This window comes from Balaenoptera borealis (assembly GCF_965194805.1).
Source record: "Balaenoptera borealis genome assembly, chromosome: 5".
Taxonomy (NCBI): Eukaryota; Metazoa; Chordata; class Mammalia; order Artiodactyla; family Balaenopteridae; genus Balaenoptera; species Balaenoptera borealis.
Genome location: NC_138862.1, coordinates 808,327 through 831,592, shown reverse-complemented (window position 1 = coordinate 831,592; position 23,266 = coordinate 808,327). Strand labels below are relative to the sequence as shown.

The window sequence follows — 23,266 nt, the reverse complement described above, 5'->3', positions numbered from 1 at the left end:
CATCAGCACGCGGGCGGTCGGCCCCTCCTGCCCCTGCGGCGAGGCGAGGCCGAGGCGAGGCGTTTCCGGAGGAGCTACTTTCCTCCCAGCTTCCACCCACGCCGTGGTTTTTAACCCCAAGGACAATCCTGGTGGATAACTTCCCCTTTCCCTGCACTTACTTTTGGAGGCACCTGGTATCACAGGGGCCTGGGAGGTGCAGGAGTCCGTTCGGGGGGCGCCCCTGGAGGGCTCCTGTCAGGGGCCCAGGGGCCCAGAGCCCCAGCTCCTAGGAGGCCGAAGCCCAGGGAGTGACCTGCGGGGCCTCCGGACACTGTAGGCCGCACCCCAGGGGGCAGGTGACCCGTGCTTCCCTGAAACAGCCTCCTAGCATGGGCGAGAGGCCCAGAGATGGGGGGCTTCTCCCCATCACCACCCGGCCCTTCCCGTGGGGCCTGGGGACAGCCCTGTCCCCCAAGCCTCCTGGACCCCCCAGCCCATGTCCTCCCCCACCTCTCCAGGGCCTTGACTCTTCCCGCCTGGAGACCTCAGCTGCCTGGACAGTGTCACCTGGGGGTCTGTTCCAACCTGCAGCAGCCCTGCAACCCACCCTCCCCCCAGACACCCACACCCTCCCAGCCTGGTCCCCGAGGACCTCGGCCCGCCTCTCACCCCTCACGGATGCCGGATACCATGCGAGGGGCAGGGCGGGGGGGCTTGCAGCCTCGGGCCAAGTACCTCCCTGGGGCCCCTCCCCTCTCATGCCCTCCCCCCAGAGGGCTCCGGGGCTCCAGGCCAGGCAGGCGCCCTCATGGTCCCTGCGGTGCTGTGGGGAAAGGCTCGCTCCCCGAAGGCCGATCTGGGACATCAGGTGAGTGACACCCCCGCCCCCGGGGAGGGGCCAGCAAGGCCCACGGTGGGAGTGAGAGGAAGAGAAAGGGGCCCTTGGCTGCCCATCCTGTCTCTTCTCCACAAGCAGAGGGAGTGCTGCAGAGCCCGGCACCCTAACTTGCTCCCTTGCACCCTGGCCGACGGCCCCGTAGGGCAGCTGTGCTGTCTGCCCGGCTCCCGGAAGCCCTGCAGGGAGGGGTCTGAGGCCTGGCCTGGGCCTGGGGGCTGTGGGGACGTTGACCCTGCCGAGGCCGGCTCACCCCTCGGGACCACCTCGCCCGGCGCGGCCGGCTGGCAAGTGTGGGTGTCCCTGTGCCCCCCTCACACCCGCATCCTCACTGCCCAGCGGTGTCCGCGAATGGACCCTCCCGTCCCACAATCGGCCAGAGGCCCGAGCACGACTGTCCCTGTTTCTCCCCATTTCACAGACAAGGTGAGTCCAGAACCGCTCGGCAGCTGGGCCCCTGCTGTGGGGAGTCACGGCTCAGGGTTTCACACAACAGATTCCGACTTCATCTCCAAAACCTGCAAGAACGTTAGTGCTGCCGCCCCTGCAGCTAAAACAGCTCAGACCTGGAGAGACCACGTGAGCAGGTAACAGCCTTGCGCGAGGGGCCGAGCCCCCTTGTCTGACCCGGAAGCTGGGTGCCCTGCGCCCAACCCCGAAGCACAGAGAGAAGTGCCCACGGCACGGCCTGGGTGAGACCAGTGGCAAGTAAAACTACCCCCACGGTTAGCTCACAAAAGATTCAGAATGTACGTACGGGGAAAACACTGGAAGAAATCCCACAGCAATCACTGAGAGGTATAATTCCCGAAGGGTTTCTCAAAACTTCTTCACTGTGGTTATACGACTTCGGCATGTCTTTAAACTATAAAACATTTCGGCCGATGTTAGACAAGTGGTAACAGCTCCAGCTCTGGGAAAGATCTTCTAGAATGTTCTCTGGGGCAGGGGTGGGCCTGGCCACATCCGGAGCTCACCCCTGCAGGGCCCCGGGGTCGGGGGTCTTCACACCTGTCCTCAGAAGCAGGGTCTCACCATCCTCTCTCTGTGTCTCTGTCTCTCTGTCTATGTATGTATTTATGTAAAGCAAGTGCACGTATAGTTATTGTGCTGACTGCATTTTCCCAGAGTAAAAAACGAAATTATCTTTCGTCAATATGTATTTGACTAAACTGTGAAAAGATATTTCTATGAAGCCTCGGAAGTCAGACCGAACAATGGATTTGAAATGTTTACACAAACAGCACTGTGATTTGTAGGAACTGGTGAGCGAGCGGACAGGCAAACAGGCCGATCAAGCCCACATGAAGATGGGAAACAAAATGCCTCAGGGAAGTTCATCTCAGGGCTCCCGTCCTTTTCAGACTTCTTCAAGCTGACTTAGCAGGAGAACCGTAGGCAAATAAAAAAGTCCCCACAAACCAGGGAGGTAAATCCTTTCACCGAGTGGCGTCCGGGGCCCAGAGCAGCTCGGGCTCCAGCTCCGGGGAGCGTGAGCGACTCGCCCAGAGCTGGGAGAGACCCCCCCCGCCCTCCCCGGCTGCTGGGCCCCCGCCCCGGCCCCTCCTCCCGCTCCTCCCTCCACCCCTCCCTCCCTCCTGGGCTGAAACTCTGGCCGAAGGAGAGCAGAGACAACTCTCTCTGTCTCTCTCCCCGGCCACCGTCGCCAGCCCACCCTGCCCGCGACCCCGCTCCATGGTGGCCCGCAGGCCGGCGACATGAGTCTGCCCCGTGTTCTGCTCCCCCTGATGCTGCAGGCCTGCTGGACCACCGCGCAGGACGATGCGGCAGTCTCGAGGGCCATCGCCTTCCAAGGTGAGTGGACTTGCCGCGTCTGGGACTCTGGCGTCGGCTGCTGGGCGAGGCCGGCCTGGACCAGGCGTATCAGCCGTGCTGCCCCAGTGGGACCCCAGCCCCTTCCCTTGCTGCCCGAGCGCTCAGAGGCTGTGCGGCTGGCGCAGGACCCCGGCAGGAGGAGGCTGAGCCCGCCAGCTCCCTGAGCGCCTGTCCTCGGCCGGTGCTGCCCCCTCTCTGCCTCTCAGCTCCCTTTGATTCCTTGCCGGTGGTCAGTCAAGAAACACGGTTACCTGTTCCCACCCACCCTTTTCTGAAGGTCATGCCCCTGGTAGTTTTAAATTCAACTTGGAAACGCGGTGAGAAACCGGCCTCAGCTGTGGTGAAGGGCGGACTCCTCGCCCTTCCCGGAGGCTCGGAGTCTGAGCTGGTGCAGGGGTGGCCTGGCCGGGGAGGTGGCTGGCGGAGGACTCACCCGGGGAAGGTGGGCTCGGGGCGTGAGCTGCAGGCCCCGCTCCTCCCGTGCCCGGCCCAGACTGCCCCGTGGACCTGTTCTTCGTGCTGGACACCTCCGAGAGCGTGGCCTTGAGGCTGAAGCCCTACGGGGCCCTGGTGGACAAGGTCAAGGCCTTCACCAAGCGCTTCATCGACAACCTGAAGGACAGGTAGGACCTCCGTCCTCTCAGGGGGCGGCCGGCCCGGGGTCGCCCCCGCCGTGGCCCAGCAGGCAGGGCTGAGCCTCAACCTGCTCGGCTGCGTCCCCATCTGAGAAGGGAGGTATCGGCCGGACCACTCGAGTCCCCTCCCCAAGTCTGAGTGGTGCAGATGGGCCAGGAGACAGCTGAGCTTGAGACGGAGCAGGCCGGTCAGCCGGGAGGGCGGAGGGGGCACTGCTGCTGCCTGGGCCCCGGGCCCCAAACTCCGAGGAGGAAACAGCTCCCCACCTCTACGGCTGAGCGGGCGTGGGCAGCTGACCGAGGCCCTGTGGGTCCGCCCGGTGTCTGGAGGGGGCGCTCCTCGCCAACCACCTGGACGCTGACCACCGCCCAAGGGGACGGTCAGAGCCCACACCCCGGGCCCGAGGTCCCAGGGTCCCCCGTGTCCAGTGTCCTGGTCGGAGGGGCCACCAGCCCAGTCCTGGGTTTGGGGGCACCACGCTCCATCCATCCATGCATCCGCTCACTCACCGGGGGAACCCCGGGCGGTGGGTGTGGCCAAGCACAGGACACGCCTGCAGGGGGGCGGGTCAGGGCCACGGGGGTGGGGGAGGGCTCAGCTCAGACCAGGGTCCTCCCCCTCCCTCACCTGCACAGGCCCCTCCCCTCGTCCCACCCTGTCCCTGCTGACCCACCCACCCACTGGCCAGCTGACCCAGGCGCCGAGCCTCCCACCCACCAGAAGGGGCCGCAGGGACAGAGGACAGGTCTGCCCAATGCAGGGACTGTGGGACTGAAGCCCCAGACCTCCCGAGGTGCCCGGGCTTATGAGGCCCAGGGAGGGCCCCGGCGTGGATGTGCCTCGGGGAGCGGGCGCCAGGGCAGCCCTGCAGCCCGTCGGGCCGCTCCAGGGGGCTCTGGCCCTGCGCCTCCGTTCTCCCGCCTGTGAACTGGGGGCTCTTCCTGCTGTCGGCGTTGGTTCTCGGCAGGGGGCCTCCGTCACCCATCTGCTGATGGGCTGGGGGCCTGGCCACCCCCGGAGACCATCGACTGAGGTGCCCGGGGCAGAAAGAGGAGGCCACTCAGATCCAGGGGTCCCCACCAGTGTCCCTCCCCTGCCACTGTCAACGGCCCCACTGCTGTCCATGGAGGGTCTGCCCCCCACCCCGTGGCCCTGGAGCAGGCTCTCGGCACACAGCTCCTCGTCTGAGGCCCTGGAGAGCAGGGGACACGGTGGTCACTAGCTGGCCGCCCCCGCCTCCGCCCCATGTGGCCCCCGGCGCTGGGACCCAGGGTCTTAGGGCCGCTCGGGAAGCCCAGCCCGGGGCCCACAGGCCCCTCCCCCTCGGGGCGAGACGGGACCGGCCGTCTGTCCACCTGTGACGTGGTGGCCGTCCTGCCCTCGGATGGACACAGCAGGGGAGCGGGCCTGGGTCTGGGGAGGGCCGCTCACCTCCGCGGGGCCCGCAGGTACTACCGCTGTGACCGCAACCTGGTGTGGAACGCAGGCGCGCTGCACTACAGCGACGAGGTAGAGATCATCCGCGGGCTCACGCGCATGCCCAGCGGCCGTGACGTGCTCAAGAGCAGCGTGGACGCGGTCAAGTACTTCGGCAAAGGCACCTACACGGACTGTGCCATCAAGAAGGGGCTGGAGGAGCTGCTCGTGGGGTGAGTGCCCGCTGCCCACCCGGCTCCCGTCTGCGGCCCCGCGGCCCTCAGAGGCTGCCTCACCTCCCTGGTCACAGCCTGGTCGGCCAAACTCCAGGGCTGCCCGCTGGCAAGCCAGGCTCTGGTGCCCAAGGTCCCCAGGACCAGTCCCAGTGGCCGAGGGGGTCGTGCTGCTGACCACTGCCCAGCCTGCGCCATGGCTGCCAAGGTCGCTCTCCACCCCTCTGTCCTTCCCTCCAGCGGTCCACCGTCTTCTCAACCACTGAAGGCAGAGGGGACCTGAAATGTGATCCCACAGAACTCTATTTTCTGTTTTAATGTCCTTTCCTATAATCCCACTTATGGCCGGATCAACACAGAGAAACAGGAAACACTGCCTTGGGTCTGGGTCTCCCTCCAGGGTTTGTAGCCCCCTGCCCCTTACCTCCAGTCTAGGGGTCTCAGCTCTGCGGTTCCAATGGGGCCCTGGGCTGACAGGGTCAGTGCTGGCCTGAGGGGGCCATGCTGGGTGGTCTCACCTCTCCCGCCCCCTGCAGGGGCTCCCACCTGAAGGAGAACAAGTACCTGATCGTGGTGACCGATGGGCACCCCCTGGAGGGCTACAAGGAGCCCTGCGGGGGCCTGGAAGACGCCGTGAATGAGGCCAAGCACCTGGGCATCAAAGTCTTCTCTGTGGCCATCACGCCCGACCACCTGGTAGGACCCCTGCTGGGCCTACGTTGGGTGGGGGGGGGGGCGCGGGTACAGGCACAGCCTGAGGGACGGGGGGCTCCAGGGGAGCAGAGGTGGGGAGGGGCCCGGCGCGCCCACCGTCCCCAACGTTCGCCCTCGTTCCGGTCGCATCCACGACAGGAGCCACGCCTGAGTATCATCGCCACGGACCACACGTACCGGCGCAACTTCACGGCGGCCGACTGGGGGCAGAGCCGTGACGCGGAGGAAGTCATCAGCCAGACCATCGACACCATCACGGACATGATCGTGAGCGCTGCCCCGCCCTCCCCGCCGTGTCCAGGGTGCCGGAGATCCTGTGCCTGGGAATGAAAATTAATTTGACTTTTCTCTTCCACTTTTCAGAAAAACAACGTGGAGCAAGTGGTAAGGCCCCCCTCCCCCCCCCACCCCGCGCCATAGCAACACCGGCGCCCGTTTCTCCACCAGCAGGCTGAGCGCGGGCGGCCGGTGTGGCTGGGCCTGGGCTCTCTGACGTGTCCCCCTGTCCCTTCTTCCGCAGTGCTGTTCCTTCGAGTGCCAGGTGAGTGTGCCCCCCCCGCCCCGGGCCACCCCGACTCTGCCGCCTCGCGCTCACCCTTCTCTTGTGTCTTGCAGCCCGCCAGAGGACCTCCCGGGCTGCGGGGCGACCCCGGGTATGAGGTGAGTGGCCGCGTCCTGTCCGTGCTTTCCTCCTTGGGGTGTGGGGGGAAGCCTGGCAGAAATGTCCCTGCAGCCTGGCACCCGGGTGCTAGGGACGCGCTGGACCCCAGGCAGCCGTCCCGAGCGCCCACCGCCCGCCTGCTGCGCTGAGCATGTGCCCCAGCCGCGGGAGAGAGTCCGGGCACGGTGACCCCGCGCCGATGCGGCGGCCATGGGCTGCCGCGGGGTGGGGCCCGCCGCTCCGGCCTCTGCCCCGTGGGGGAGGGAGTGGCCTTTCTGGAGTGACCACCCCTGTGGCTTCGCTCCTGGAGGTGGGCCCCCCGTGGGACGGGCGAACATGGGCCCAAGGCCGGGACTGCTTCGTGCGGAGGTTTTGGAGAACAAAATTAGTTCCCAGTATTCACAACCTGGGAGCTTGCTCGTGGAAGTCCAGATTTCTGGCTTTTCCTAGAAAGTGTCAGGTGCAGGGGCTGTGGGGCCACACGGCTACCTCCCCTGGGGGGCTCCTGTGCCCCATCCACCCCGCCCGCCCCTGGGAGCCCAACACAGCAGCGAGAACGGGCGGAGAGAAAAGATTCAGGGGTCAGTCCAGCCGGCGCCGGGCAGCCCCAGGGCCCGGTGGGGTGTGTGGGAGGGGACCGTGGACCTGACCACGCAGATCCCAGGATGGGCCACGAGAAAGGTGCCTGAAAGCCACGTGAACACTAGGGACCGGATGGAATAGCTTTTTTGTTAGCAAGTAGAGGGTCCTTCTCACCAGCTTTTTAGAAATAAACGGAATTTGTCCTCTAACCTTGATCTGCTCTGTATTCCAGGGAGAAAGAGGGAAGCCAGGGCTCCCGGGAGAGAAAGGAGACGCCGGAGACCCCGTGAGTGCCGAGCCCCTGACCAAGGGGGATGGGGGCGCTGAGAAGCCCGAGGCCAGGGAATCAGGCTGCGGAAACTTCCAGAAGGATGGCTGGTTTCTGAGCACCATCGCCATGTGGCCTGACCCTCAGAGGACACGGCCCCCGTGGGTGGCGAGGACCAGGGCGCACACGGCATAGCCATCCTTCCAGCACCCCCTGCCCAGGAAGACTCCTCATGCCCCTCAGGCCCCCCCACAGGCCCACCTGCTCTCAGAAGATGGGGGCAGGGGGCAGCCAGCAAAGTCCCAGGGCCTCTGCTTCAGCCACGGCCAGTCTCCCCCTTCCCCGTGGCCCCGGGAGGGCTCTGGACCTCTGCCTCCCTGGAGCTCCGCTGAGAGCCCCCAGGAGGCGGGGGGAGGCCTTCATAGCAGGGCGCTTCTCAGACGCAGGTCAGTGACCAGCCAGCCAGGTCTCTCCAGCTGACCGGGCCTGAGTAAGGTGGAGAGCAAGCGGGCTGGACGGGGGCTGCCCCTGCCCCCAGGGGTGTCTCACGCACCCCTTCCTCTGTTTCAGGGAAGGCCTGGGGACCTCGGGCCCGTCGGCTACCAGGGCATGAAGGTGCGTCTCCCCCGCCCTACCGCGCCTCTCCTGGGGCATCAGGGCATCGGGCCTGGGGCGCCCCTCACAGCCCCCTTCCCTCCTCTGTTTGCTGTCTAGGGAGAAAAAGGGAGCCGAGGGGAGAAGGTGAGTGACATGAGACTTTGGGGGCGTCCCTCGGGGCACAGAGCGGCCCCTACTCTGGGCAAGGACGATGCTGCCTGTCCCCGGCGTGGCTGGGCTGCGATGAGCTGGGTGGCGGGGAGGCGCCCTCCTTGGGGACCTCGCCCCACGATGGGGAGACCAAGCCCCTCACCCTTCCTTTCTGTCTCCTCAGGGCTCCAGAGGACCCAAGGGCTACAAGGTGAGTGTGGCCGTAGGGGCGCGGCCGGTGGGGACACTTCCCTGTGGGGCGCGGTCTGACCTTGGTCTGACCTTCTTTGGTTTTTGCACTTTGCAGGGCGAGAAGGGGAAGCGTGGCGTGGACGGCGTGGACGGCATGAAGGTCACCCTCAGCTGGGGGAGGGCTGGAAGCGGGGCCCGTGTTTCAGGAAGGGACGGTGGGCAAGGCTGGCCACCCCAGGGAAGGTGGGTGGGTAGGGGTCTCATGTGTGGCCACCCCTGGGCAACTCTGAGGCAGCATGAAAGGCAGGAGACATCTCCTGCCAAGCCCCAGGTCCCAGTGGACCCCAAGCCACCTTGCCAAGCTCAGAGCGTCTTCTGCCGGGTGGGGCTTTCTTGGGAAGGGGGTGGATGAGCCAGAGCTGAAAGGCTTGACCACCAAACCCGCCTTCCTCCTTGCAGGGGGAGACGGGGTACCCTGGCCTGTCAGGCTGCAAGGGCTCGCCTGGATTCGATGTAAGTCGCTTTCTCTCACCGACATTTTAAGACTAAGTCCTCAAGAGTGAAAGTTGCCTCAACCCTCCTGCTGACACGCTGAGAAGTCACACGGGCCATACCACGTGCAGACCTGCCCTTCTGGCTTGTCACTCAACGTGTGTGCAGCCTGGTGGCTGCGGCTTCAGAGTGTGGTCTGACTCTGCGTCCTCTCCCCAGGGCATCCAAGGACCCTCTGGGCCCAAGGGCGACGCGGGTGCCTTCGGACTGAAAGGAGACAAGGTCAGTAACTCGAGCCCGCGGGGGGCCAGGCTGGGGCTTTACAACCCACCGAGCATTGAGCAGAAGTCCCTCCTGGAAGCAGGTTCTCGCCCCTAGTCTGGGGGCCAGGCCCCGCCGCCCATGGGGGCTGAGGCCTCGCCACTGCCCTTCCCGGGGCCGTCAGGGCTGCGGGTGGGACCCTCCGCCCCAGGGAGTGCTGGTCCCTCAGCCTCGGGCACGTCCAGTGCCCATCACGCCACCGCCCCTGCTCGTCCATCTGCGGCCTCTCGGGTCACCTCAGGAACGTCCACGTAGCCCGCAGCCCGCGGGTCAGCCCGGAATCGATCTGCTCGCGGGAAATCTAAACTCAGGAATAAACAGGGTGATGTTGCAGTGGGCGGAGCAGTGAGGCGCGAGGACGTCACGTTTTGGGTCTAATTCAAATCTGTTGCTGGTATTTTCTTCAGCAACAGGAAGTGCTGGGAAAGTTGGAGCAGTAACATGAACTCTGCCCCAAACGCGTCCTAGCAACGCACATGTCCTGGAGTGTGGGCCGAGGTCCCCAGCCTGGCAACAGTGGGCCTCCACTCCTGAGGGCCGGGCTGGCCCCTGTGGTGGGCGGCGTTTGAACCCAGGAGGCGGGTTTTGTGTGGAGATGTGGGTGTCTGGGGAGGGTCCTCTGCGTCTGAGGTGCCTGCAGTCAGTGAGGGACGGCGGCCTGAAGCCTGGGTGAGCAGGGCCAGCGTGGGGTCACTGGCCCCCAGGACGGCTGGGCATGGCCTCCTGAAGGCTGACCCTTGGATCTTTCCAGGGTGAGTCTGGAGCAGACGGGGAACCTGGGAGGCCAGGGAACACGGGGCCCACCGGAGACGAGGTGAGCACACACACAGCCCCCCGATGCAGCGGGGTGGGCCCCGGCCCTGGGAGGGGCCTCAGGGTCAAGGACAGACAGTCTGCAATGTTGTCCCCAGGGTGAGCCCGGAGAGCCTGGTCCCCTGGGAGAGAAGGGAGAAGCCGGCGACGAGGTAGGAGCCCTCCCCCTCCTGCTGCCCGAGCCTCAAGCAGAGTTCCCGACGCAAACTAACACTCGTGTTCATTCCTCTCAATCGCAGGGAAACGCGGGACCAGACGGACCCCCCGGAGAGAGGGTGAGTGGAGGTGCCCTGGGCCTCACCACTTAGTGGCAGATGTGGATGGTGTGACCAGCCCTGGGGCCCCAGGTGGACAGACCCTGGAGAGCGTGCTGGAGCCAGTGGGACCCCAGTCTCTGAAGGACGGGGCGTGAGATGGAGGGACTGCAAGTCCTGGTATCTGCTGGGGCGCCAGGCCCTGTGCCCAGGCCTCGAGCCCCAGCCCTCACCGTCTGGGCTGCAGCCTCACCGCCTCTGCTTTCTCCACACAGGGCGGCCCTGGGGAAAGCGGACCACGGGGGACCTCAGGCGCGCGGGGCCCGAGAGGAGACCCGGTGAGTCACTGTTCCTAAAGCTGGGACCCCATCCCCTGGGAGCAGAGACCGGGGCCAGGCCGGGGTCAGGCCATCAGAATTACAGGACACGCCACCGAGGCCCTCTGGCCCCTAGATGCGGGCGACCCACGCGCTCGCCTCCTATCTCCCAAATATACCCCCCGACACACACTCCTTGTATGGGAAATGCAGCAGCTCATGCCCTTGGGCCCCGCCCAGAGCTCCAAGCTGCATGGGCCCGGGCCACCTCCAGGGCCTGGGAGGCAAGGTGAGCTGGTGCGGCTTCTCCACTCACCACAGATGACCAGGGAGCAGCCGCCTGAAAAGTCACCCAGACACGCCGTGTAAGCACGTCCTCTGCAGCGTGGGTACCACCTTCACGCCGGCTGGCCCGGTGTCTGGCTCCACAGGGCTTCCCCGAGCTGCGATTATTCTTTAGCTTGGGCTTTATTTAGCTGCCCAACTTCACACTCTCGCAGCTGACTCAGCGAGCCCCTCCCGCCGCACATCTGGGCTCTTCCCCCAGAACTCCGTAAACATTTTGCAGACGGAGCCTGCATTCTTCCGGGGACAGTTTCCCTTTGTTACAACTTCAAGAGCAGGAATGTTGGAACCGGCTCAGCGGCTGCCGTTCCCTCACCTCCAAGGCCCAGCGGCTTCACCATCAGGGGCCACGCTGGGCTTTCTCTGCCACGCGGTTAAGCGGGAAAGGCTGGCGGGACCCAGGGCGTGGGCACCGAGTCAGACTCTGCCCAGTTGGACGGGGGAGCAGGCCTCACCCTATGGCTCCGGGGTTAGGAGGCAAGGGTGCTGAGCCCCAAGCCTCAGAGGCGGCTGGCCCTCTACCTGCTGGCGGCGCAGGCGACGCCGCTCCCCGTCCGCAAGAACGGGACACTTCTCCAGGCTGTGCTCTCCCCCTGGGGTGACACTCGGCCGTAGGGGCAAATGCTTCTCCTCCAGATGCGTGTCTAAGGCGTCCCGATGGGGAGAGTGAGCTTAGCCAAGGCCAAGGTCAGGGGGAGAGAGGTTTGTCTTTCTGACCCCGCCCCACCCGGGCCCCTCCAGAACCCCACGCCCCACCGGGCAGGGGTGGGGAAGGACAGCAAAGCAGGGACAATGTAGCTTTGACCCCCTTTCCGAGCCCAGTCCTTCAGGTCAGGAAACAGGACTGAAGGCCAGGCTGTGCCTCCAGGAAGTGCCCTGGACAAACGGCGGGGGAGGTACGGCCAGCCCCACCCAGCTCCGGGCCCCGAGGCCGGGTGGACGATGAGATGCCTCCTGGCCTCGGGGGGGTTGCTGGCCCCTTGTCGTGGCCCCTTGAAAACACAAGTCACCTGATGGCCAGGCACGTGGCCACATTGTGGGAAACACGTGGGCAAGCGTGAAAAGGAAGGACGAGGCCGGCCCACAGCAGACAGCGGCCCTTCCTGGCTGTGTGGGAGCTGCCGGGCCCCCGGCCTCGCCTGGTGGCCACCCGGGGCGGCTGCCCTCTTCCCTCTCCACCTCAGCAGCTTTTCCTCTCCAGGGCGAAGCTGGACCCCAAGGTGACCAGGGACGAGAGGGCCCCGTTGGCGTCCCCGGAGACCCGGTAGGAAGCCCGGCTGCTGGGGGGCAGGGGGGAGCTGCTGCCAGTTTAGATCAGCTCACAGATTTGGGGGAGGTCTCTCTTCTCTTCCCACCTGGGGTGCTTCCTGCAGGGGCATGGCCTGGAGACCTTGGGATGTCTGGGGTCGGGTGGGGGGCCAGGGTGGCTGATGCAGATTGGTGAGCTGGGCCCAGGGGAGCCCTGTCTCAGGGTGGACGCCTGCCAGGACGCAGCCCTGAGTGCGCAGAGCCCCATGCTGCCCCCAGCTCTGCCCTCAGAGTGAGGGGGGGTGCCCTGGCTCGGCTGGTGCTGGGGGAGGGCAGTGGGCTTGGAGGCCGGGCTGGGGCATGCAGGGGCAGGGCAGGCAGCAGCAGGGGCATGCTGGAGTCGGGGGACCCTGGGGACCCCCTGGCCTGGCGGAGTGGGGTCACAGGGGACTCAGCCCAGACAGAGGCACCCCACATTGGAGACAGGGTGTGTGAGCCTCTCTCAGTGTTTGGAGCCCAGAGGTGAGATCCTGGCTGGAAATTGATTTGGGAGTGTCGGTGCACGGAAGGTTCTAGAATTCCTGGATGTGACCTTCTAGAGGTCATGCTGGGGATGAGGAGGAGAGTGGAGGCCTGAGGAAGCAGCGGGCTGGGTGGAAGGCGGGGGCAGGGGACAGGCAGGAGGCTGTGAGCGGCTGGGGGTGGGGCACAGGTGAGACCACCCTCCCCAGGGGGCATCATGCCCACCGCTGCTCTCAGCCCATCTTCTCCAGACCCCGGCCCGGGGCCAGCCCGGGGGTCCACGAGTGGAGGGCGGGGACAGGGTGCACGCAGAGGCGAGGCAGTTTGGGATGCAGCCGCCCTGGGCAGGCCTCGGGCAGAGGGACACCGCTGGCGGCCAGTGCGTCCTGGCAGAGGTCAGCAGGGCCTGCTCGAGCTCCAGCCGGCCCTGGGGGAGCACAGGAAGGGGGGGCACAGCTTGGTGCCGCCCTTGTTATGGGGGTGCCGGCCATCCAGCGGGAGACAGACCACACGCAGTGAACACGTAGCAAGCTGACCTATGTGCGTGCTGAGGACGCCTGGCTGCAGACGTAGGTCCCGCAAGGCCCTCGACCCCGCCCGCCGCCTCCCGCGGGGTGAGGGCTGCCCCAGGGTCCACGAGCCCCTGGGGGCCCCTGCAATTCGGGGTGCTGCCGGGCTGGGCATCGGCCGGCTCTGCCGCTGACCTGCGGTGCGGCCTCTTCCTTGGCGCCCTCGGAAGGGTCTGCTTCCTGCCCCTTCTCGCCCCGTTGACTGTAAGGAGATTGTCTGCAGTATTTTGCTTTACAGAAAAATACTGTAGAGTTCCCTGGTGGCCTAGCGGTTAGGATGCCGGGCTTTCACTGACGTGGTCCGGGTTCAATCCCTGGTCGGGGAAATAAGACCCCGCAAGCTGCACGGCAGGACCGAAAAAAAAGAAAAATACTGTAATAAATATCAACATCCATCTGCCGTTCAGTCAGCTTATCTGTCCATCCGTCCATTCATCCATCCATCTCTATCCGTCCATCCATCCATCATCTATGTACATATGTGCGCATCTATCCATCTATCCATCCACCCACCTGTCATCTGTCTGTTCATCTATCACGTATCTGTGGATGGATGTGTCCATCCGTCCATCCATCCATCTACCCACCCAGCCGTTCATCCATCCATCCATCCTGAAGAACTTCCAAGGCTATGTCCAGAATGTAAGTTCTTAGCAGCAAAATTTCTTAGCCCCAGTGGTGTGTGTGTGAGTTGATATTTGCCAAATAATCCTACCTACTTCTCTATCTGGCCCCCACTCACACTCCCCCAAGAGTGTGAAATAGGACGGCTCCCACACTTTGCCAAGATGAGCTATGATCAGACTCCTGATGTGAGCTTTTTCTCCCCTCTTGCTTTGACTGTTTGTGGGTTTACGGACCAAGCGCGGTCTCTGCCAGGCTGTTGAGGCAGCTCTTCATTTCCCACCGGCATCTGTGTTTCCCACATTGATGGCGTGGGGCTCCATCCACGGGGCAGACATTTTGTCGGTTGTCATCTGCGTCCTGACTTTGTCTACGGTACCTTGTGGTGAAGGATGTCCTGCTCGTTTACAAAGATTTGCAAATGCCCTCACCCCTTTTAGTGTATTTTTTGCTTACGTCTTTGATTTGTCTAGAGTATAGACTGTGGGGCTGGAAGAGAGGTGAGCTTGGCCTGCTTGACATTTTCGGAGAACGGCCAGCCCATTGTCGCAACATACATGACTGCAGTCTTTCCTGCTGATTAAAATGCACTTCCATCATGTTTAAACCCCCTCACCTACGTGTGCCCTTTCTGGTCTGGCTGTCGCACACCCTTCCTCTTTCCATTTCCACCCAGTTCCCACGACTGTAGCTCATGTGGCCTCAGGCCGGGCTGGGGCGGCTTCCTGGGCCCCTGCCTGGGCCGCTGACTTTCCTGGACAGGAATCAAGGAGCAGTAGCTGCTCCTGGCCGGTGCTGCCAGGACAAGCTGCCCAGGTGACCCGCGTCTTCCCTGTGGCACCTTCAGGAAGTCATTCAAGACTCTAAAGGCACGAAACTCTAAAAGCAGGAACCGACACTGGGGTTCACGGGAGCATCCCAGCAGCATTAGTTTTCAGAGCCATGATAGTCACCGCAAAGAAAAGGAAACGACCAAGAGTGTGGGGAGAGAGGGAGGCCCCACCCCAGGCGGTGGGGACCCTGGGCGCTGCCGGGGGCGGCTGCCCCCTTTGGGAGGGGGCCCTGTGTCCCCCCAGTCTGTGAGCGACCGGAGACGGTCCCCTCCTGACCTGTGGCTCCCGGCCAAGGAGGCGCTTGGTCACCTGGACATTCGACTTCTGGGCCTCCAGGCTCTGGCTTCTGTGCCCCGCGCTCCCAACCCCATCACGGACCCACGACCGACTCCAGGCCCAGCAGGAGGCCGGCTCTGACCCCAGGGTCCATGCAGAGAGTTTTGGGAAATATGTTTTCCCAAATCCCAGGAAAAGGCAGTGGAGAAACTGAGGACAGGGTCCCGTCGTCCCGTGGCGGGCCCAGCCGTCAGGCCTCGCCCGTCCCACGTCCCACCGCAGTGGGCACCCCCTCCCACCCGTGAGGGTGCCAGCTGCCCGCAGGGACTCCGCCCGAGTTTGGTCTTTCTGTGTCTTAGACAAGCCCTTGAGTCCCAGTTTCCCAGGAGGTGCCACCCAGGACCAGGAGGTGCCGCTCTTCTTGCCCCGAGGCAGGTCTCGGGGCCCCAGGCTGACCCCCTGAGCCCCCGTGTCCCCGTGGCCAGCGTGCAGGGAGCGTGACGCTGGCGCTGGCCGAGGCGCACAACCGCGCCAGCCCCCGAGCCGTGGCCACGGCCGGACCCCTGCCCGGTGCGGGACGGCAGCGCTGTAGCAGCCTCCTGGCCGGATAACGGGCGTCGTGCACATTTGTGATGGGAGGGCAGCCAGGAGAGAACCCATGAGAAGTGCCGCCTCATGACGGGGCCCAGGGGACGGGCCTCTGAGTCCAGGGTCCTGTTGGTGGGGCCCAGAGGGGCAGGCGGGCCAGCAGCCCTGAGTGACACACGCTTGCCCTCCTCGCTGGGGCCTGGCTGGGGGCGTCTGCGCAGTGCTCAGGGGACTGAGAGCCTGGACCCGGGAATGCAGGGGTCACCTCCAGAGAGGGACGGGGATGGAGCAGCCAGCAAGTGCGGGGTCTGGGGCCTGGGGGGCTGCTCTGGGGCAGAGGGAGACTGATGACTGTGTCTTCTCTCTGCAGGGTGAGGCTGGCCCCACTGGACCGAAAGGATACCGTGGCGACGAGGGGCCCCCAGGGACCGAGGTGAGGAGCCCTCCCCTCCCCCCATCCTAGGAGGGGCCAGCCCTGGACCCAGACCCCATCCCGTACCCAGCACTTCCTTAGGAGATTCCCACAGGCTCCTTACCTGTTAAAAATGTTTCATTTCACCTCACAGTATATGTGACTCTTAGGACATTTAGAAAATGAAGAAAACTACAAAAAGAAATCTAAAACACCCACCCAGAGATAAACAACATGAACAGTTTGGCTTATTTCTTTCCAAATTTCTTTTTTCTTTCTTTGCATACTGTGCCTTATAAATTTGACTTGGTAAGGTTTTTTGTTGTTTTTCTCATCATGAGCTCAAACCTTAACGATTTTTCACCACGTTGTTGACGTGCTCCCGTTGGCCACGCCTGTAGCTGTATCTGCTGGTTCCTCCACCCCCGCCAGATGGGCTCTCGGGTTTGAATTTCCTGCAGTGACCCCGTGCATTTCTGTCCCTGTTCTGGTCACCTCGTCCTCGGGTCACTCCCTGGGTGGACCACTGGGCAGTGCCTCTAAGGCCCGAAGGTTACACGGCCCCCCAGGATTATTGGTTTAAAAACCCTTCTTTTAGTCATTTCTGTGCTGCGTGAAGACATGTTATTTTATTTAATTGTCCCTCTTTCCTCCAAGAGGCCTTGTGCCTCTGAGCCTGTGTGGCTCGCTGCCTGGTGTCCACTTCACTTTCCCCTCCTTAGGGCCCCGGAGGAGCCTCAGGGCCCCCAGGACCCCCCGGAGACCCCGGGCTGATGGGCGAAAGGGTGAGTGACGCAGGGCACAGGGCACAGCCCTGGTAGGGGGGCTGCCTGGGACCCCGGAGTCCAGAAGCGGCCGGCCTGGGCGAGGCCCACAGTGACCGGACGCGGTCTGCTCTCCCAGGGTGAAGACGGCCCCCCCGGAAACGGCACCGAGGGCTTCCCCGGCTTCCCTGTGAGTGCCCCCCGACCCCCCTTTGGCCAGTCGGGCGCACAGGGGCTCCGTGGCTGGGATTGCCCCTCGCGGCCCCCCCGCCACGTCAGAGCCTGGCGTGACTGTCCCACCTTCCCTGCAGGGCTATCCGGGCAGCAGGGGTCCTCCCGGGATGAATGTGAGTACACGCCCGTCCGCCCTGTTGGCCCCTGGAGCACACGTGCACGCTCGAGCACGCCGCTCCCGCGCCTGAGCAAACACACACGAGTGCAGAGGCACACACACGTGCAGACACACACGTGCAGGCGCACTGCCCCCGCAGCCCAGCTGTCGCCGAGGCCCCCCCGCCTGCGTCTCCGTCTCTGGGAGCCCCGCCCGGGGCCGGGCGGGGTGCCCCTGCTGACTGACACTCCCCCCAGAGCCCTGCCCTCCCCAGGGGCCCAGGGCCGCAGCACCCACCCCAGACCCTGGGCCCTGCTCCCCCTGACCACGTTCTCCCCTGCAGGGCACCAAAGGCTACCCTGGCCTCAAGGGAGACGAGGGAGAAGCCGGGGACCCCGGAGAGGACGTGAGTGCAGAGCCCACCGCATGCTGTGACATCCCGGGTCAGCCTCGGCCTCAAGGGCCCAGACCCGGAGGGCTGTGGTGGCTCCGAGGGCGGCTGGGCCCCCGGGGTCGAGGGTGCGGTGGGCAGACTCGCAGCAGGGGGTCCAGGGGCTCAGGCCACGTGTGGCCGTGCCTGCAACACCGCGCTGTCCTTCCAGAACAATGACATTTCTCCCCGAGGCGCCAAAGGAGCAAAGGGCTACCGAGGCCCCGAAGGCCCCCAGGTGCGTCGGCGGGCGCGGGCAGGTGCCCCACCCGGAGGCTGCAGAGGCTGGGGGGTGGGGGGGGGAGAACCTGGGAGCCAGGTTCTGGGGAAGGGCGCGGGAGGCAGGATGAGGGGGAACGGGCAGTTTCGGGGTGGGGGGCTGAGCAGGCAGGGGTGGGCAGAGAAGGGGAGGGTGGGTCTCCAGGTGAGGCGTGATGGGCACGGCAGGGCCCAGGGCGGTGCCTGGGTGAGGCTGGGCACCCTGCCCCTCGAGGTGGCGCCATTAGACCCACAGGGACACTCTGCCCCGGGCAGTGAGCACCCACAGACCACCAGGAAAGGGCACATTAGACAGTTGTCGCCCCCCGGACGGCGGTAGCAGGTCCCCCAGCCCTTAACGTGCAGAAGCCTCAGCTGCCCCTAGTGTTCGGGGGGCCCTAAATGGAGGTGGGGTCAGCCGAGGGCTCCCGTCAGACCTGCAGCCCAGGAATCGGACAGGGCCCCAGCGTCCACCCTCTCCTGTCCTTTCTCTGACAGGGACCCCCAGGACACATGGGACCACCAGGGCCAGACGTAAGTGGGGTGTCTGTGAACATCCTTGGGGGCCAACCGCTCTGGCCCAGGATCCTGTGAGGGTGGGGAGGCGTGACAGCAGCAGGGAGCCATGATGGCCACGGGGGGGACACGTGATGGCCACAGGGGGGCACATGGTGGCCATGGGGGTGTGATGGCCACAGGAGACATGTGATCGCCATAGGGGCACATGATGGCCATGGGAGGGCATGCGATGGCTACTGGGGGGACACGTGGTGGCCATAGGGGAACATATGAAGCCACGGGGGCACATGATGGCCACAGGGTGGACATCTTATGGCCACGGGGAGACACGTCTTTGCCCCCACAGGAACATGTGATGACCACAGGGGGGGACACGTGGCCACATGTCAGGGACCACATCAGGTGCTCATGACCTGCAGGCAGGGGCCTCACAGGCAGAGCAGGGCACGCCATGGGAAGGGAGACACCCTGCCCAGCCCAGCCCCTCTGTGGTCCCAGCTGTGGTCCCGGGGACGGGGACCTGGGAGGCTGGCCTCACCCCCAGAGCCTGGGGCAGCCCTGGAGGGGTGGGTCACAGGAGGGCCTGTTCTGTCTCATGGGAGTGTCTCACCCCCTCCCCAGGAATGCGAGATTCTGGACATCATCATGAAAATGTGCTGTGAGTATCTCCACCTTTGAGTAACTGTCCGAATTAGAAGGAACGTCCTGCCATGGTGCTGGCCGGGGTGAGGCAGGCAGGAGGGCAGGCGCGTGCCCACCCACGAGAAGGTCCTTGCGGAGCGGGCAGGGCTGGCTGGAGGGTTTAGGCTAAACTGCCACGTAACTTCCTCTTTCTCCTCTTCCCAGCTTGCTGTGGTGAGTGTCACTCTTCGCCTGGTGTTTTTAGCTTTCGAGGGGACTGACCCTGTGGGTGGTGGAGCCCCTCGCCCACACCCCCACAGCCCTGGGGTGCCGGCCCAACTCGTCCTCTCCCCGGTCACTCACACAACCAGGCACGGGGGGACGGGAGTTCTCCCCAGTGCCCCCGGGTCCTCGGGGCCCTGCCCCTTGGGGCGGCCCTGCTCTGGAAGGGGTCCCGGGAGGGGCCCCGAGGCTGAGCCCGCCGCCGCCCACAGAGTGCAAGTGCGGCCCCATCGACATCCTCTTCGTGCTGGACAGCTCCGAGAGCATCGGCCTGCAGAACTTCGAGATCTCCAAGGACTTCATCGTCAAGGTCATCGACCGGCTGAGCAGGGACGAGCTGGTCAAGGTGAAGTGCTCACCCTGGCCTCGCTCGAGGACGGAGCTTCCCAGGAGGGGTCCGTCCTGACACCAGAGTGGAAGGGCCGGGTGCTGGGGGCCGTGGGACGGACGCTCTGTTTCTCGAAAGTCGAAGCCCCCAGCCCACCAGAGCATGAGAGTCACCCCGGGGGCCCGGAGGCCCGGGGGCTGGTCCGGCCTGGGACAGGTGGTGGGTGGGAGGGTGGCCCAGGAGGGGCGTGGGTGCCTCGGGGGCCCGTGGTGGGGGCCGCTCGTGACCGCGGCTTCTGTCCCCGTGCAGTTTGAGCCTGGGCAGTCGCACGCGGGCGTGGTGCAGTACAGCCACAACCAGATGCAGGAGCACGTGGACCTGAGGGACCCCAACATCAGAAACGCCCAGGACCTCAAGGAGTGAGTGCGGCTGCTCGGAGCCGGCCCACGCATGGTCCCCAGCGGCCCGCCCAGCCCTGCCCTGGCCCCCTGCCCCGTGCCCTGCCCCCAGCCCTGCCCCCATGCCCCTGGCCCCCTGACCCCCCCTGAGGGCGGCACCGTGGCCCCACAGAGCCATCAAGAAGCTGCAGTGGATGGGCGGAGGCACCTTCACAGGCGAGGCCCTGCAGTACACCCGCAGGCGGCTGCTGCCCCCCACCCAGAACAACCGCATCGCCCTGGTCATCACGGACGGCCGCTCGGACACCCAGAGGGACACCACCCCACTCAACGTGCTCTGCGGCCCTGACATCCAGGTGGGGCGGCCTCGTGTCTGCGCTGCCGCCCTGGCGCCCTGGGGCTCGGGGGACGGTCCCCACCAGGGCCACGCCAACACTGTCCCTCCCCCCAGGTGGTCTCCGTGGGCATCAAGGATGTGTTTGGCTTAGCCGCGGGCTCCGATCAGCTCAACGTCATCTCCTGCCAAGGCCTGGCGCCCCAGGGACGGCCGGGCATCTCGCTGGTCAAGGAGAACTACGCGGAGCTGCTGGACGACAGCTTCCTGAAGAACATCACCGCCCAGATCTGCATAGGTGGGTGCGGGCAGGGCCCCCCCTCGGCCCAGACGTGGTCCTGCTCTCCTCTCACTGCGACCTCCGGCCACGGGAGCCACACACCCACGGCCAGCAGCACGCTTGCCGCTCCCCCCAAGCCGCTTCCCACTCTTACCCGAGGAGGCCATGGCCTGGCTCCTTCGGGGCCCAGCGTCCACACAGGCGCTCCCCCAAGTGTGGGCTGCACCGTATCTCCCGCCCTTTGTCCTGGAGCCATGGGCACACGTGTGTGCTGGGGTCTGAGGCTCGGTGCACCCACAGGTGCAGGCCGTGCTTGGCCTTGGTGCCTGAGACCCCTCAGAGGTGCCCACCTAAGAACATACTTGCCATGTCCATCCAGGCTTGGCCCAGGGTCAGAGCTGAGTCCACGGTGCAGACAGCTGGTCTGCAGCCAGAGAGAGCTGCAGGGTCCGACTCGGGGCCCTAGCCCTCCCAGTGGGCACGTACTCAGCCTCGTCCAGGGACAGCGTGGCCTGGGGTCTGAGCTGCGGACCACCCTTCCTCTTCTCTGAGCCTTGGTTTCCCCATTCTGGGAAGGGGGGGCGCCTCACTGGGCTGGTGCCCGGGGGACCGTTCTGTCCCCCAAAGGCCCCCTCTTGAATAAAGGACACCCCTCCTGGTGGGTGGAGGGGGGCCAGCCGTTCAGGAGCATCAGCTGTGCTTCCGTGGAGATGCCAGGTGTCCTCTTGTTGGGGGTTTACAGGTGGAACAGCGGTCTCTGAGATCGCTGCGTCCATGCTGTGCGGTTCTCTCTTTTACAGACAAGAAATGTCCAGATTACACCTGCCCAAGTGAGTGCCGGGGGAGGGGGAGGGGCTCTCGGGGGGGGCACCGGGCGAGGAGGGTCCGGAGGCCACAGGGTGGGTGGGGCCAGGCTCCCCAGGGCCTCGGTGTGTGCTCACGGCCGCCCCTGCCCACAGTCACCTTCTCCTCCCCGACCGACATCACCATCCTGCTGGACGGCTCGGCCAGCGTGGGCAGTCACAACTTCGACACCTCCAAGCGCTTCGCCAAGCGGCTGGCCGAGCGCTTCCTGACGGCGGGCCAGACGGACCCGGGCCAGGAGGTGCGCGTAGCGGTGGTGCAGTACAGCGGCACCGGGCAGCAGCGGCCGGAGCGCGCGGCACTGCAGTTCCTGCAGAACTACACCGTGCTGGCCGGCGCCCTGGACACCATGGACTTCTTCAATGATGCCACCGACGTCACCGACGCCCTGGGCTACGTGACCCGCTTCTACCGCGAGGCCTCGTCCGGCGCCGCCAAGAAGAGGCTGCTGCTCTTCTCGGATGGCAACTCGCAGGGCGCCACGGCGGCCACCATCGAGAAGGCCGTGCAGGAGGCCCAGCGCGCAGGCATCGAGATCTTCATGGTGGTGGTGGGCCCCCAGGTGAATGAGCCCCACGTGCGCGTCCTGGTCACCGGCAAGGCGGCCGAGTACGACGTGGCCTTCGGTGAGCGCCACCTGTTCCGCGTGCCCAGCTACCAGGCGCTGCTGCGTGGCGTCTTCTACCAGACGGTGTCCAGGAAGGTGGCGCTGGGCTAGCAGCCGGGCCACCGCCACTGAGACGGAAAGTGAGAAGGGGACCCGGAGGTTCCTGACCCACCGATTAGCTAGGTTTTTTTAAAGGAAAAGCTTGAAAAGCCGTGATTCAGTGCTCTGTGTTTTGCCAGCCCCTCTGAGCGGGGTGTGGCCGCCCTTGACCCTGGGCTCTGCCGGCCCCCTCCCGCCACCCACCTGAACCCGCACCTGAACCGTCCCGCCTCGTGCTGCCCATCAGGGTCCCCTAATCCCGAGTCAGAACCCCTAAGCCTGGTTTCTCTTTCCTTTCTGGGGTCAGCTGTCACCGCCTCCCCTGCCCCACTCCCTCGTAGCTTTACTTCCCCGCTGCGAGTCCTCCAGCATCCTTCACGAAACACTCACACCTGAAGTCAGGTCTCCCGGGAGCTCGCACGCGACGGTGAGCCTGAGCCCCGGTGAGCCGACCCCTCTTCCCGAGGCTCCTGTCACTCACCCCAACCGGCAGAAAACGTGACTCCTCGGCCCTGTGTCCCGAAAACCCCAGAGCAAAGGTGCTGTCCTGCCCTCATCCCCCCCCAGGACGCAGAGGCCTCGCCCGCCACCAGGGGCAAAGTGATGCATTTCATCAAACAAGCCAAAGCTCTTTTTCCTCAAGGAAGTGATTGGTTCTACATTTTACTGAAGGCCTTCCTGGTACTTTAGTTTTACTTTTACTCCTTCCTGTGTTTTTTCTCAACGGTGTCCATGTCGGCGACTTTTCCAAATAAAGGCTTTCACTCTCCTTTCCGCGGTCATCTGTCCGGGGAGTTAAACCCACTCGGCGTTTGCACTTTGCACCAACAGGACTCAGAGGTGCTTGGGGCGCCCCACTCAGAGCCAGTAGAGGTTCCTCCCCCCTCTTCCAGGTCTGGGGCAGGAGCCGGGAGGGGCCCTGACACCCTGGGCTGCAGAATCAGAAGCGGATTCGGGGGGGAGGGCAGCTGGAAGAGCCAGTCAGATCCGACAAGATAAACCCCCAAAAGGGCCAGCTTCCCAGCACCAAACACCAGCTCTGGCCTTCTGGAGGGGCTGGCAGATTTGGGCCTGGATTCAGAGCAGTGAGAGGGCCTCCCCCAGGAAGGGTGGGGGGCTGGGGGGGCGTGGGAGGGGCTGCAGCTGAAGAAAGAAGGCAGGAGTCCGATACCCTTTGGCATCGGGGTCAGGAGAGGCGGGTGGGGCCTCCGCGCGGGCCTAGTCGGGGGCACCTGGCTAGTGTCCTTGGGTGGGGCCGCCCTTGGGGCGACGGCACCCCACCCCGACCCCTCACGCAACGGGGCCCTGAGAGCCGAGTGCCGGGCCACGGGGGCCGCGTGACTCTGGGGGCAGCAACACCCGTGTAGAGGGAGGG

At 65.0% G+C, this 23,266-nt stretch overlaps 1 protein-coding gene across 1 annotated transcript; it reads left to right on the top strand.

Moving 5' to 3' along the window:
* The first annotated feature begins 2,468 nt into the window (after nucleotides 1–2,468).
* On the top strand, nucleotides 2,469–22,660 carry COL6A1 (collagen type VI alpha 1 chain). The gene is given in 36 exon segments (XM_082393625.1): nucleotides 2,469–2,692; nucleotides 3,207–3,336; nucleotides 4,798–4,998; nucleotides 5,535–5,694; nucleotides 5,851–5,979; nucleotides 6,076–6,096; nucleotides 6,233–6,253; nucleotides 6,328–6,372; nucleotides 7,188–7,241; nucleotides 7,794–7,838; nucleotides 7,938–7,964; nucleotides 8,155–8,181; nucleotides 8,278–8,322; nucleotides 8,622–8,675; nucleotides 8,874–8,936; nucleotides 9,727–9,789; nucleotides 9,887–9,940; nucleotides 10,028–10,063; nucleotides 10,318–10,380; nucleotides 11,906–11,968; nucleotides 15,735–15,797; nucleotides 16,499–16,561; nucleotides 16,680–16,730; nucleotides 16,852–16,887; nucleotides 17,215–17,277; nucleotides 17,474–17,539; nucleotides 18,058–18,093; nucleotides 18,700–18,736; nucleotides 18,925–18,955; nucleotides 18,957–19,055; nucleotides 19,057–19,327; nucleotides 19,619–19,728; nucleotides 19,880–20,063; nucleotides 20,159–20,339; nucleotides 21,122–21,151; nucleotides 21,281–22,660. Coding segments are annotated over 36 exon segments (3,342 nt in total). The 5' UTR covers nucleotides 2,469–2,595; the 3' UTR covers nucleotides 21,904–22,660.
* Nucleotides 22,661–23,266: the final 606 nt, after the last annotated feature.